At 32.2% G+C, this 14,298-nt stretch overlaps 1 protein-coding gene across 2 annotated transcripts; it reads left to right on the forward strand.

The window, feature by feature from the left end:
- The first annotated feature begins 11,779 nt into the window (after positions 1–11,779).
- On the forward strand, positions 11,780–13,918 carry LOC21408016 (tropinone reductase homolog At2g30670). Of its 2 annotated transcripts, none has more exons than XM_010108250.2 (5): positions 11,780–11,874; positions 12,097–12,304; positions 12,647–12,863; positions 12,976–13,082; positions 13,623–13,918. In XM_010108250.2, exons 1-5 carry the CDS (start codon positions 11,780–11,782, stop codon positions 13,809–13,811), a joined length of 816 nt encoding a protein of 271 aa, XP_010106552.1. In that variant the 3' UTR covers positions 13,812–13,918. The 2 variants fall into 2 exon arrangements, with proteins under 2 accessions (XP_010106552.1, XP_024028084.1); XM_024172316.1 differs by having other exon boundaries at positions 13,650–13,918.
- Positions 13,919–14,298: the final 380 nt, after the last annotated feature.

Genomic DNA, 14,298 nt, shown 5'->3' on the forward strand with positions numbered 1-14,298 from the left:
CTCGTGTGTCCTAAATTCACTAAATAAAATAGACATTCTTAAAAGTTATTCTAATGCTAATGGTGAAGTTGGGTAATAAGTTCCACTAAGCTTTAAGGTAACTTCATGAAATCTACCTAAAAAGTTATACAAAAGTTCGGCAATTTGCCAATCAGTTTCATCTATAAATCATGTTCCTAATTTTGCACTAACATAATTTGTTATAGCATCTTTATAGGGGATGCATTGTTCAAGCATTATGTAACTGGAATTCCATCTTATGGGTATATCTAAGGCTAATGCTCTAGGATTTTGATTACATGCTTGTAGAAATCTAAACCAATCTTGTATTCTTTGATTACTACCTTGAATCCAAGCAATGTTATCTCTAATTCTTTTAATATGACCTGACATTGATTTTAAACCAGACTTTACTATTAAATTAATTATATGACATGCACAACGTTGGTGAAAAATATCATTATTACTGAATAAACTTAAATCATTTTCAAAAAGTTCTATTGCTTTAGTATTCGCAGTTGCATTATCTAATGTTATGGCTATTATTCTATCTCTTAAATTATATTCATCAATAACAGATAAAATTATGCTATATATTAAATTGGCAGTATGTGATCCTATAACACATTTGAAACCTAAGATTCTCTTATCCAAATCAAAACCTTTATAATAATGTCCGGTTACAGCTAAATAATCCTTGTTGGCAACGGCGGACTAAATATCTGCCGTTAATGCAACGCAACCACTAGTAAAGTGTAGAAGGTTGATTAATGCTTCCTTTTCTTGTTTATATAATTTTAATGCATCTTTCCTAAGAGTAGTTCTAGAAAAATATTGTGCATTAGGGTTATGTACAATTTTAATATAACGTTGCCAATATCTTTGTTCAGGAAAACTTAGTGGTTGATCTAATGTGGCTATTAATCGTGCCATTTCCATACGATCAACTTGCGGATCGTATTTCCACGTGCTTAGACCGCCGGTTTGGCGGTCAAACGATAATTGCGTTTGGCAGAGCTGATCTCTGCCTCCTTGCTTTTGAAGACACTTTTCATAGTGCCTTCTTAAGTGTGTAGTGCCGTGAATAGTGTTACCTTGTAATTTCTCACCAAAATATTTACATTGAGCTACGTATTTAATGTTACCGTTATTGTCGACGTCCTCGAATGTGTTGAAGTACTCCCAAACTGCTGAGGTGCGCTTGCATTTCTTCTTAGAACTTGCAACACTTGCACTAGCACTACCGCTTGCCTCTCCTCCACGGCCACTTATGCCACCACCATTGCGTCCCCGACCTCTAGTACGTCCACCAGGGGTCGGATTCGCAGTTTGATCAGCAACTCTTTCCATAGTTTGTGATTCCTGCGATTAAAATCCATTAGGAAATTGCCCTTCTTCGATGTTGAATTGGGCATCAACAGGAATATCACCACCATAACCAGAAGAAGCCATTATGAAAAATAATAGAGATTGAGAGCGCTTTGAGAGAGCTTAAGAGAGATCGAGATTCGAGAGAGATTTAAGCGAGATTAAGAGAGATTTGAGAGAGATTAAGAGAAATTGAGAGAGATTAAGAGAAATTGAGAGAGAATGAGAGTTTTGGGGTGAGAAAAATGGTTGGGGGGAGGGGGGGTATTTATAGGAAAATTTTTGGGTTGAAAAAAAAAAATTTTCCCCCAAAAATTCGGGTCCAACGGCTACAAATTTTTCGGGCAGTTTGGGCAACGGCACAAAATCCGACCGTTGGGTTCAAAAATTCGGGCAAAATTCGGGTTCGAGCAGAAGACCTTTTTTTTTCAAAATTCGGGCATTTTTCGGGCTAACGGTAAAAAAAAATCAGGCATTTTTCGGGCACGGGGCAAAATTCGGGCAACGGTCACCAAAATTCGGGCAACGGTCACAAAAAATTCGGGCAATTCGGGCACAAATTCGGGCAGCTTCGGGTATTGCCAGAAAATTTTTAAAAAAAATCCGGCGAACGGCGGGGGACGGCTTCTCCACGGCGGCGGGCTGTCAGGGAGCTTATTCTTTCGGGCTTCCCGAGCCCATGCCCGAAGAAAAGCATTTTCGAGCGGCGAGAAGGGCCTGCCCGCCGTGCCCGAAAATTTTCGAGCATCGGGCAGGCCCGCCGCCCGAAAGTTCAGCACTATATGATTGTGATAGTTTTTTTTTCTCTTGGGGTTTAAATGTAGGCAATAAAGACTCATGCTTTCTCCAACTATCTACATACCAATACATGTAAGCTATGCTCTCTATCTTACAAGTTTGACATTAAATTTTTATCTAGTGCATCATTGAAGTCATGTTTCTTCTAACTCACTAGCTACAAAATATCCAATGAGAGCCACCATGGAAAGTTAAGCCATGCTCTCTATCCAATGAGAGCCACGGTTAAGCCATGCTCTCTATCTTACAAGTTTGGCATTTGAAAAAAGATGATACCATGGAAAGTTAATGAGTTTTTGGTGTCTTCTACTCTACCTTGGCCGGAAAATGTTATTTTCCAAAAGAAAGAAAGATATGTATATAGTTAGTTGCTATCTTTCACTCTCAATTGTTGACATAATCAATTAGAAGAAGAAGAAAAATGAGAACCACGGTTAAGCCATGCTCTATATATATATTTGCTGACCATTTTTAGCAATATACAAAGATATGTTGAGAAAGCTCCAAATCTCTTCTTTTGTCACCTTTCTCATATGAGAATATTTTATGGTTATGTTTCTAACACATTGGAGTACCTATTATACTTTCCTAATTATACAGGTTAAACAGTGGAGAGTGCTTTTTTGCTGAAGCATTTTGTCAAGATGGAAGGATTTACTTCACCATTGCACTTAGACGTTTTGGATACTTTGATATCTCCAACTATTTCTCTGTTTTCTTTACTTGTTTTGAATGTTAAGGTTTTGGACATTGTATGAATTATGTTGTAGACGGAATTTTATTGCCAACTTGATAGATACTGATAACAATTGATATGTTGAATGTTTTTATGTTTTAATTTGAATGTTCCTATTTAGATATATCACATATCTCAGAATTACCATTTATTTGAATGAATTCAAAAGGATATCAATAATAATTTTAAAAAGCTACAAGAGTATGAACATAACAAGAAAAAAAAGTTATTAATCTTTATCGTAACCATGCTAAATAGCTGTAATATGATGAAAATAACTTGTCCTAAACGCTATAATACTTCAATTCTATAGCACTTTTTGTAACTTTCTTAAAACGTTATGTTTTCTTAGGACTTTTAATAGCGCCCGCTGTCTTAGCGTTCTGAAAAACGCTATTACTAGTGATTAGTAGCATTTTTAGTCTGCTACGAAAGGCCTATTTTCTTGTAGTGATGTAACGTTCCGTTTCTCCGACTTCTTAAAAAGTTGAAATATACGTATTTTTAGTCAGAATTATATCAGTTTCTTATTATACTCTTAACATGTGAGAGGACTCTACAATTTCTTTGCCTTTAAAAAATGTAAAAAAACAAAAACAAAAAACATACTCTTAACAAGTCTTGAATATAGAGTAAATTAGTAATTGTGGCTCCCCTTAATTTTGCAGCTTTTTAGTGATGAAAGCTTCATAAGGCCCTGCATTAATCGAACGCCCCTTGGACGCGTGGCACAGACAAATGAAGTGTCTGCATTGGTGGCATTCCTATGCCTACCAGCAGCTTCTTACATAACTGGGCAAGCCATCGGTGTTGATGGAAGCTTTACAGCGCTCGGCATTTGAGAGGCTTCTTCTCTCACCGTGCATGAGCCACAAGGGTTTATGGCCCTCAGATCATGTTTCGTCTTCTTGCAGTTTGGCAAGTTGTTATAGAACTATTATGCAATTATATGGGGTGTTGTATTTGTTTTCTTTAAGAGACGGAAGTAACATGCTATATATGTTGTATTGTACGTGGTATTGGACATTGCTCGTCTCACATGATGTCATAAGTTATTTTATTTTATGTGATAGATTTTTTCTTCTCTCCTTGTTTATCATGATTTTAAGTAGTACAAGATATATGTTTTCTTCTTAAATTATTTTATTTTGAGACTATATATGTTTTTTTTTTTTTTTTTTCTGCGGAAGTAATTAATCAATTGGCAAAAACCTGTAAGAGGCATTAGTGTCAAACATCACAACTCACACGAGTTGAATCCCGAATTTCTAAAGTCTGATTATGTTTCAATGTTGCAGGCTTTGAATCAAAAAGAATTTTCTGAAGCTGTGAACTATAAAAAGGGGTGTGTGAAAGGTAAAAAAAAAAAAAAAAATAGGTGTGAATAGACGCTTGCCTATCTTTTTTTTCCCCTTTTTTGGATGAACAAAGTTTTCATTTTACATAATACAGAGTAATAAAGCAAGTATAAGCAACAGATAGAAAATGATAGAGGTCCATAATTTTAAACGACAAATGAAAAGACGACAAACATATAAAAAAACCAAGATAAAAATAAAAACGACAACTACTTGAGTATAGACAGTCACATAAAAATGATAACGAAAAAAAAAAACGAACGACAATAGAAATTAAAACAGCAGACACATAGAAACGACGACGATGAATAAATCATGTCATACTTCGTATTGGCAACTTAAGAAACGACAGACACGTAAAAGCCAGAGTCAAAAATAAAAACTCCAACAAAAGGAAAAAACGACAAGCACTTAAACAACTGCAGAAACATGGAAACAGCAACATAACAAAGAACATCATAGAAAGGAAGAACAACACTAGGATACTAAGGAATAACGAACCGTAATAACAAAGGAAGTAAGGAACGACAAAAAAAAATAATAATAAGCGAAACAACAACGAGAACGAGGAAAAAACATGAAAACAATGAAAACAGAATTATTTGAAAGAAGAAAACTAGGAAACAATATTGTGGAAAAACGACATTATGTAGTGAACGACGTACCTCAACAAAAACGACGAGAGAAACTATAAAACTAATTAAACATTTAAAACGGCAGAAATTTGTAAGCGACATAACAACGGGTAGAAAATGACGTCTAACGAGAAATGAAAAGAAATAATAAACCAACCTGAATTTCAATTACGACGACAAGGAAGAAATTGCGATATAACTAGGAAAAGGATATCACATGAAAAACGACATGAAACACGAAAACAACATTATAAGAGAAAACGATCTCCATAAAGAGAATGAAGCAAGCACAAAAAACGACATCTAAAAAGTACAAAAACACGGGTACGACATAAAATTACGGAAAAGACTGATCCAAGAAGCAATAAGAACTAGAAAAACAACGTAATATAAAATAAAGGACAACAGCTAATAACAAATTAACCACTTACTAGAAAACGACATGAATATGAAACAGGACTAAAAAGAGACAACAGTAGGTAAAATCATTGCAGCAAAAAAAGAAAACGAAATTGTCGATAAAACAAGACAAACAAAGAAACGACGTGCATATAGAGTATATTGCATTAATCATGACGCCAAAATAAAAACGACATCTTAAAACTTCAAAAGCATGTAAAACTAGGACAATGGTATAACTAAGAAACGACAACAACTAGAAACAACATTAACATGAAAGCAGCAAAAATTAAAGAAAAGTACAATCCACATTAAAAGAAAAGGAAAAGAAAGAAAACGACATCATGAATATGGAAAACGAGAACAACAGGTTGTTTGCAAAAGAGATATGTGCTTGACTTTCTGATCCTAAAACATTTTGAGAATCTTCTAATACGTTGTTCTCTTTCACAAACACTAGGGCCGTGTTTGAAATTGATCCCGTTTTTATTTTTTACATTTTTCAAGAAAGAAAAAATGAAAACGTTTTCAAAACGGTGTTTGGCGCAATAAAGACAAAAAAGAGAAATTAAAACGATTTTTTGGTTTAGTGTAAAATGAGAGAGAAATGAAAAATGACTTTTAGTCGTTTTTCTTTTTTTGTTTTCATTTTCTCCTCTCTTGAGCAGAGAGAGAGAAAGAGAGACATTAATGGGTTTTTTTACACTGAAAACAATCTCTTGATAAAACTACCAAACACATTTTTAAAAATGATTTCTGCCTGAAATTAAAAACGTTTTTATTTTTATTTTCATACAAAAAAAAAACAAAATCATTTTGAAACGTGTTCCAAACGTGCCCTAAGAGACAAAATCTAGTGGACAACAACTTGTTGATAGATCTCCTATCTCTGATCATGCTCCAAAATATTATCGATATAGATAGTATTACTGTATATATCTACCAATAGTAATGTTGAGATGTGAGTTTCATTTGAGAAAATGAGAGGAAGATTTATTTATTTATGAGGAAATGAAGATGGTCGATTTTGTACCAGTGTTGCTGTCACGCTCCACAATAGGAGTTAGTGACATGATGACTTGTTTAGAAATTAAATAGGATTAAGAAAGTAATTAAGCATTTAATAATGCTAAAATCAATTTCAAAGATAATATATATTTAAGAATTTCTAAACAAACTCTACAATTTTAAGAAAATTAAGTTTAGAAAGAGTGAGGTGGATTTTTCAATACTACAATCAAACAAATTTTAAAAGTCAGCCTTTGACATCACATTGGGATTCTCCACAGAAAAATCCATATTGTAGCATACATAAACAAGGAAAATAACTAAATATAGACATCAACCACAGTCTAAGAATATTTAAGGTTGCAAACCATAGAGTTATACATGCCTTAGTAATAAACAACAAGGAAGGGAATAATTCACAACTTCTTCACTTCTTGAGTTCGGCTCTTCTCACCGGTAATCACCGTCTACTCGGCACTACTTCTAGCGTCGCCTGGAAGGGGTTTAATACATTAAAAACAGAGAAAAATGAGCGAAAGGCCCAGTAGGATATAATTTCATAAAGTTTTATCAATAAATAAAAGTACATAGTCTGAACATATCATTCGGAACCAAACATCCTTTGTAATGAAAGGAAATAATCATAAATTTCAAGTTCCATATTACAGTAAGTGATTTACAAGATTATGATGAATCACTTACCTTATTGTAAAGCCATGATATCACCACCGAAGTGGCCCGTACGGGTTTTGGGACCTGCCCCCAAGGATATGATCTCCAGACCCTAATTTCTAAGCCATCATGTGTTTTATCATTTCTTAAAATATCTCATTTTAGGAAAATATTACTTTAAATTCTTCTTTAAATCTCAATGATATCAAATACATTTTACCTTTAAAACGTTTTCATAGGCCAAAGTCATTTTAAACAAGGCTAACATATGGTCAAGAATATCATACCTCTTTGGTAACTTTGTCTACAGATAACTTCACGTTGTCCAACCGTCTATTCTTGAACAACGGTTTAGAGTTTGGACCTCACCTCTAAACAATCTAGCTTAATTATGTACAATTGTATCATACTAGTGTGCCTTGACTCAAAATCTAAGTTTATAAACAACTTGTTAATCCAAGTTGTGGTTCTTTGAGAATTTGGAACTCAAACAAGAAAAATGGAATGGAACAAGGATTAATATGGCTAATCCACTCATTTTGAGATCTCAAATGAAGTTAAGTTGGTTCTCCATTGAAATTTGGGGATCAAATAAGTTTTTAAGACGTTTTTGGGTCGGAAGAAGTGCAAACCAGTCGACCGGTAGCAAAGGAGTGTAACTCCACCGGTTGGCCGTTGGTGTGGAGACCGGTCGACTGGTGAGAGTTCTGTAGGCCGAGAAAAATGACCGAACAACAAAGAAAAATGCCAAAACCTACAATTTCGAGTTCGATTTCAAGATATTTTCATGGAATATTATCAAAATTTTCCAACATCAAAAAACCCCAATTTTAATCATGATTCAACCATAGTTCATTCAAAATCAAACTTAAATCAAAATTCATCAAAACCCAAATCAAGAACCATATCACCAAGAGAAAATCCGAAATCAAAAGTAGATTATCCGAAATCAAAAGTAGATTTTTCGGAAATCTTACCTTAGTCCTTCCTTTTGTGAAGAAAAACTTCTTGAAAATCTTTAAACTCAAATCCAAGTCCATGATTCCTTTGTTTTTTGGTTTACTTGTGCAAAGAGAGCTAAGATTTCCTCTTATTTTTCTAGAGAGAGAGAGATAGGGTAATGAGTTTGAGAGGGAGAAGAAGAGAGAGAGAGATAGTCGAGTGAAGGACAGAGTGAGACGAGAGAAATGAGAGAGAGAGTGAGAGAGTGATTCGGTGAGGGAGAGAAAGAAAAGGGAAAAAAAGTGAGAAATAAAGAGAGAAAGAAAAAGGTAAAGATAGACATCATAAGATATTTTGAAGAATAGGTAGAAATGAGTTTCCACACATTTCTGGGGTGGAATTATAAATACTGAAAATAGTTAAAATTCTTTGGAAATATTTAAAACTTGGAAATGAGAAAATATTTAAGAAACATGATTAATAAAGAAAAATTAAATTAGGAACACTAATAAATCACAATTAACATAATTAAGCATGTTTCATTCTTCATGTTATTACAGCTGCAGTTAGGGCTGGCAATTCGTGTTAACGTGTCGTGTTCAGACCGACACGATTATGGCACGACACGATTAATAAACATGTCAGAAATCCAAACACGAACACAGAACGCTAATAACACGGTTAACATGACATGACACCCAAATACGGTTACTAGACGGACCGTGATGAATCGACACAAAAAAACACGTTTATGACCCGTTTATGACCTAATTAGCAAAAATAGCAAAATTTTATATTGTATTCAAATATAATATTAATTGATTACTTAATATCACTTGTAGTTAAAATCTGGCGACTATATAACAAGAAAAACATAAATTCTCTAATTTTTCCCAATAGCCAACACACATAAAAATATCCGAATGTCAAACACACACGCATATATATATATATATATATACATGATACTACTATATTATCATATATATATATATATATATATATATGTGTGTGTGTGTTTCAAAACATTAATATTTGAATGTTTAAGTGCATAAAACATAAAATAAATATAGTAAAATGTCTTTTTTTAGGTTAAATGCCTAAGTACGCTCTAAAATTTTCAGTCGCTTTAACCTATTCATGAAAAAAAACAATTTATTAATGAAGGAAATTTGTAGCATGGGCATGCCACAATTTATTCGTAAGATAGAAATGTAGAAATCTTTATTGTTATACTGCTATACTGAGTTAAAAAATCAGTGAAGAAAAAAGAAACATAAAAAAAGCCATCCCCAGAAACAAACTAAACTTAAAATATTGTTTTATTGTTAGTTATTTAGTTATTGGCCAAAGACAATTCATAGAATTACTTGTAAAACTTAGTTTATAGATAGGGAAGGGCATTATAATATTATATATGATATACATACTAAACAAGGAATGTCAATATATAAATAAAATTCATGTTACCTTTCATTGCATTTGAGGTGTTGAGGCTGTGAGAATTTTGAGATGAATCAGAAGTGGGCTCATTGATATCTAAAGTAAAAATATCTTCAGTAATTTCATCCACAGCTTCACGATTCGATTTGTTATTTTCTACACATAACAAATGACTTATATGATTAAGATAACATAAGCTAAGATAATAAATAAACAAGAAATAATAAATATACCTTTTTCTCTAAATAGTCAATCCCTAGTACAAACCAATGCCTCAATTAATCCCTAAAAATAATAAATATATTTTTTTAAGAGAAAATATTTTTTTCTTAAAAAAAAAATAAACGGGCGGGCCTTGTCGTGTCGGCTTGATAATGGCCCGTATAACTAAACGGGTTAAACATGTTAAACGAGCTTGCACAAATTCAGTCCATTTATTTTTGTGTTATTCGTATCAGCTCGTTAACGATCCAATTAATAATCGTACAGTTTAAATATATTTATCTCATGTCATTTTTGTATCGTTTCATCGTGCTACTCCAAATGCTGCTAGCTAGTCCAACTTTACTTCTTCTTGAATATCTCATAGATTACGTTGTTAGAGGACGACGTGCGACTTTACATTCCAAAGGTTGAAAAACATTTTATGGTTTGAGACGTTCTTCACGCACATATTTTACATTGAATTGTCTTGTTATAAATTTTAATTTTACAATTTTGAGAGAAGCTAACATACAACCTCTTCGTCATTATTAAGTTTCAGCATGCAAAAATGCATTCTTGAAATATGATTATTAATACTTCTGGAAAAAGATTAATAATTAATTTAAAAAAATTCACTGTTAGTATAGAAAATAAACATAATTAATTTAAATATGGATTTTCTTGTATGATTAATTTTGGTGAGCCATAGACTTGGATAATTTACGTTATTTATTTTATTTTTGTTATTTTTAGTTTTATTAATTTTAATTCAATTTTGGCCATTTAAATAATCTTTTTAAGTTATTTATTTCGGTACTGAATTAGAATTAATGCAAATCGCAAGGGAACGTACTTTATACTCACTCTTTATTACGTGTTACTTTATCTTGCCCTTGCAATTTTCACGAACACTAGTCTAATACACTTGCTTCTTCTTTAATATTTCTTGAGAGAACGATGTCTTTAAATCTAAATGCGCACATAAAAGGATCGAGAAATGGTATGAAAAGTCTAAAGTACATTTCAAGGCTAGAAACGTTCTTCTTTAATTTTTAATTCAATTCGAATTTTACAATTTTGAGAGATATGACAGCTACAACCTCTTCGTCACACCCTGCATCACTCACTAGCTTCTTTTGATAACACGTATCAAGTTTTTTCCCTTAGAAATTTGACCTTAACATCAGATTTCTTTATAACATATGTGTATCATAAATTTCGTATCGTGCAACATTACATACGATATTATTGTAGTAAAAGAATAACTGATATTAACTGTGACAAATAAGTGGGTTTAAAATTAATTGTAGTAAATATAGCAGGTTTTGTGCTTTATTAAAAAAACCAAAAAAAAAAAAAAAAAAAAAAGTTAGAAATTATAGCAAAATGGTCTTTATTAGAAACGTATAAATTTTCTTTAAAAAAATGGTAACAACGACGGCGGGGTACAGATTAGTGTGCAAACTTAAATAAACAAATAATATCTGTCGCATCACTAATTTAACAAGCAATTGTCAAAAGAGGGCCAATGAAGGCATCGTTGCATCATTTCTCTTAGAATTTTCATCTAGACGTGGTGTAATTGGTAACCACCTCATAAATTGTATTTCTTTTTCTATTTCTCATCTTTGCCGCTATTATTGACGTTGCTAGTTTCTTTTATATGATAGTATCGACTATTAGGGCGTGTTTGAAATTGATGTTATTTTTATTTTTTATGTTTTTTAGAAAAATAAAAATAAAAATATTTATAAAACGGTGTTTTACGTAATAAAGATAAAAAATAAAAATAAAAATAAAAATAATTTTTTAATTTAGTATAAAATAAAAGAGAAATGAAAAAAAAATCATTTTTCATTTTTTATTTTCGTTTTCTTCTCTCTCGAGTCAAGAGAAAGAGAGAAAAATATTAATTGATTTTTTTTACACTGAAAATAATCTCTTAATAAAATTACCAAACGCATTTTTAAAAATAATTTCTGTCTGAGATTAAAAACGTTTTCATTTTCATTTTCATACAAAAAATAAAATTGTTTTAGAACGAGTTTTAAACGTGTCCTATATATTCACATGTCTAACTATCGACTACTATATATTCACATGTCTAACTGGCCTACTAACATACGCACAAGACTCAAAGGTCTCTCTAACATTCAATATATTAACCACCTTGAACCATAATAATTGTTGTATTGGAGGTAAAAAAAAAAAACAGAATGGCTGAGGCAGGTAGTAGTATTGGTAGCAGGAGCCAAAGATGGTCCCTTGAAGGAATGACCGCTCTTGTCACTGGCGGAACCAAAGGAATAGGGTCACTGTTCTCTTGTTGTTATTCCTTGTTTATATATGTTGAAGATCACATATTGATTCTTACTTCTTAAAAAAAAAAATTAAAAAAATTAAAAAAATTAAAAAAATAAAAACTTGGTTTATATATATGGACTGTACTTACGTATTTAATAATATATAATTTATATAGTTTGCACAGTACTATATGTTACTATAGCTATTTAATTATTATGCTTATTTTCAGGTACGCTATTGTGGAGGAATTGGCAGGATTTGGGGCGACTGTATACACATGCTCAAGAAATAAAGTCCAACTTCATGAGTGCTTAGTTGAGTGGCAGAGGAAAAAATTCCGAGTGTGTGGTTCTGTTTGCGATGTGGCGTCCGAAGCAGATCGAAAAGAGCTGGCCAACAAAGTCTCGTCGCTCTTCAATGGAAAGCTTAACATCCTCGTAAAACCAGTTCCAAACCATTGTCTTCATTAAACATATCTAGTTTAATTACCCGGCAACTAATCCATAGTTTATAGCCCCAAACCTAAAAACTAGGTCTTATTATGAGTTTAAAAAACTAGGTCTTATTATTAAGTTGCATACTTATACACATTAGTATTTCAAAACACATGCAATTGAGATGCTAATTAAAAAAAAAAAAAAAGAACAGTGTAGAGATAATTTAGAAGGGAAAAAAAAAGGAACTTGTAGGAAATATTGGCAGGAGATTATGGCATGTGTTCTTATGAATGCACGTTTTAAACTAAAAACTTGATTTCACTTCTATTATTTCGGTTCTAGGTGAACAATGTGGGGACCACCATACCGAAATCAGCCATAGAGCACAATGCTGAAGATTTCTCATTTCTAATAAAAACAAACCTTGAATCTGCTTACCATATGTGCCAACTTTCTCATCCTCTTCTGAAAGCTTCAGGAGAAGCTAGTATTGTTTTTATCTCCTCCATTGCGAGTGTAATATCATTACCTGTCGGAACCATGTATGCCGTTACTAAAGGTAAATTTATTTGTATAGCTATTTATCCATATATTTATTGCTTGGTTTATTATAACTCAAATTTGATTGAAAAGCTCATTTTTGGTAAATATTATCTATTTATTATTTGCAGCTGAGATGAACCAATTGACAAAAAATCTTGCCTGCGAATGGGCGCAAGACAATATAAGAAGCAATTGTGTTTTGCCTTCGGTTACTAGAACCCCTCTAGCTGAACCTGTAACATTTCTTGTCCTTATGCTTCTCAATAAGTTGATATTAATTATCATATATGCATTGCTATTCAATCTATTTCAGTTTCTTATTCAAGAAGATTTACTTTATTTCTTTACTTATAAAAATACACATAAAAATAAATAAATAAATATACGTACCAAACAAGTATTGCATTTGCATGTAAGGTAAATTTGCAATTGTTGCTCTCCTTAATTTGTTAAGTTGCGGAGCTTAATAAAAGGCAGTTTAACGATTTCACACTTATAAAACTTGTCCTAGTTTTCACCACAAAAGGGGGGGGGGAATTTTTTATGTTAGGTAGAGAAGCACAGAAAAGTATAAAATTTTTTTACGTGTGCGATTTTTCTCATAGTAAACTTCTTCTTGATCATAATAAAAAACTGTAACAGTTAAAAAAAGATGTAGTCTTATATTAAGACGAACCGTTATAAATTTTATGTATCGATTTATTTTTTCTTTATTTTATTGCTCTTGATTATGTAGAATTAAAGCGTCTCATTCTTAACAAAATTTGATATGCAGTTTTTTAGTGATGAAAGCTTTTTAAAGCCTGCCATTAGTCGAATGCCCATTGGACGCGTGGCAGAGCCGAATGAAGTGTCTTCATTGGTGGCATTTCTATGCCTACCAGCAGCTTCATATATAAGTGGCCAGGCTATTTGTGTTGACGGAGGCTTTACAGTGAATGCCTTGTTCTCTTACCATGCATGATGCACAAGGGATTATGGCCCAAAACCCGATCTACGCGATTATATTTCATCTTCTTATAGTTTGGCACGTGTTATATGTTGTACTGTAATAATGTTCTACTTGTATTTTCTTTTTAAATGGGAGTAATAGGCTTTATATTTTGTATTTGTGTGTATTGGACATTTTTCGCCTCGAATAATGTGCTACATATATATGTTGTATTCTGCAGTAATTGCCATATATGTGTGATGTTGACGTTTGATACAGTGATATATTGTGGGCCAAAAAAAAAATTTAGGAAAAGACACGTGAGTTTTAACGCTCCATTCCTTTCGTAATTTAAATTACAATTCACTTTTTTTTATAACTCAAACTTTTTAATATATAATTTATTTTCTTATAAAAATTTAAATTTAATTTTTTTACTTTAATATTTTTTTCATAAATCTTTAAGTTTAATTTTTTAGTTACACTATTTTTTCTTACGTAAATTCATTTTTCAACTCAA

Source organism: Morus notabilis, unplaced genomic scaffold (genome assembly GCF_000414095.1).
Source record: "Morus notabilis unplaced genomic scaffold, ASM41409v2 Scaffold46, whole genome shotgun sequence".
Taxonomy (NCBI): Eukaryota; Viridiplantae; Streptophyta; class Magnoliopsida; order Rosales; family Moraceae; genus Morus; species Morus notabilis.

Excerpts from the sequence above, each read along its gene's own strand:
- LOC21408016 (XM_010108250.2), top strand. The coding sequence starts at position 11,780 with ATGGCTGAGGCAGGTAGTAGTATTGGTAGCAGGAGCCAAAGATGGTCC. Across the intron at positions 12,305-12,646 it reads ATGGAAAGCTTAACATCCTC|GTGAACAATGTGGGGACCAC; the intron begins GTAAAACCAGTT and ends TTTCGGTTCTAG. Across the intron at positions 12,864-12,975 it reads CATGTATGCCGTTACTAAAG|CTGAGATGAACCAATTGACA; the intron begins GTAAATTTATTT and ends TATTATTTGCAG.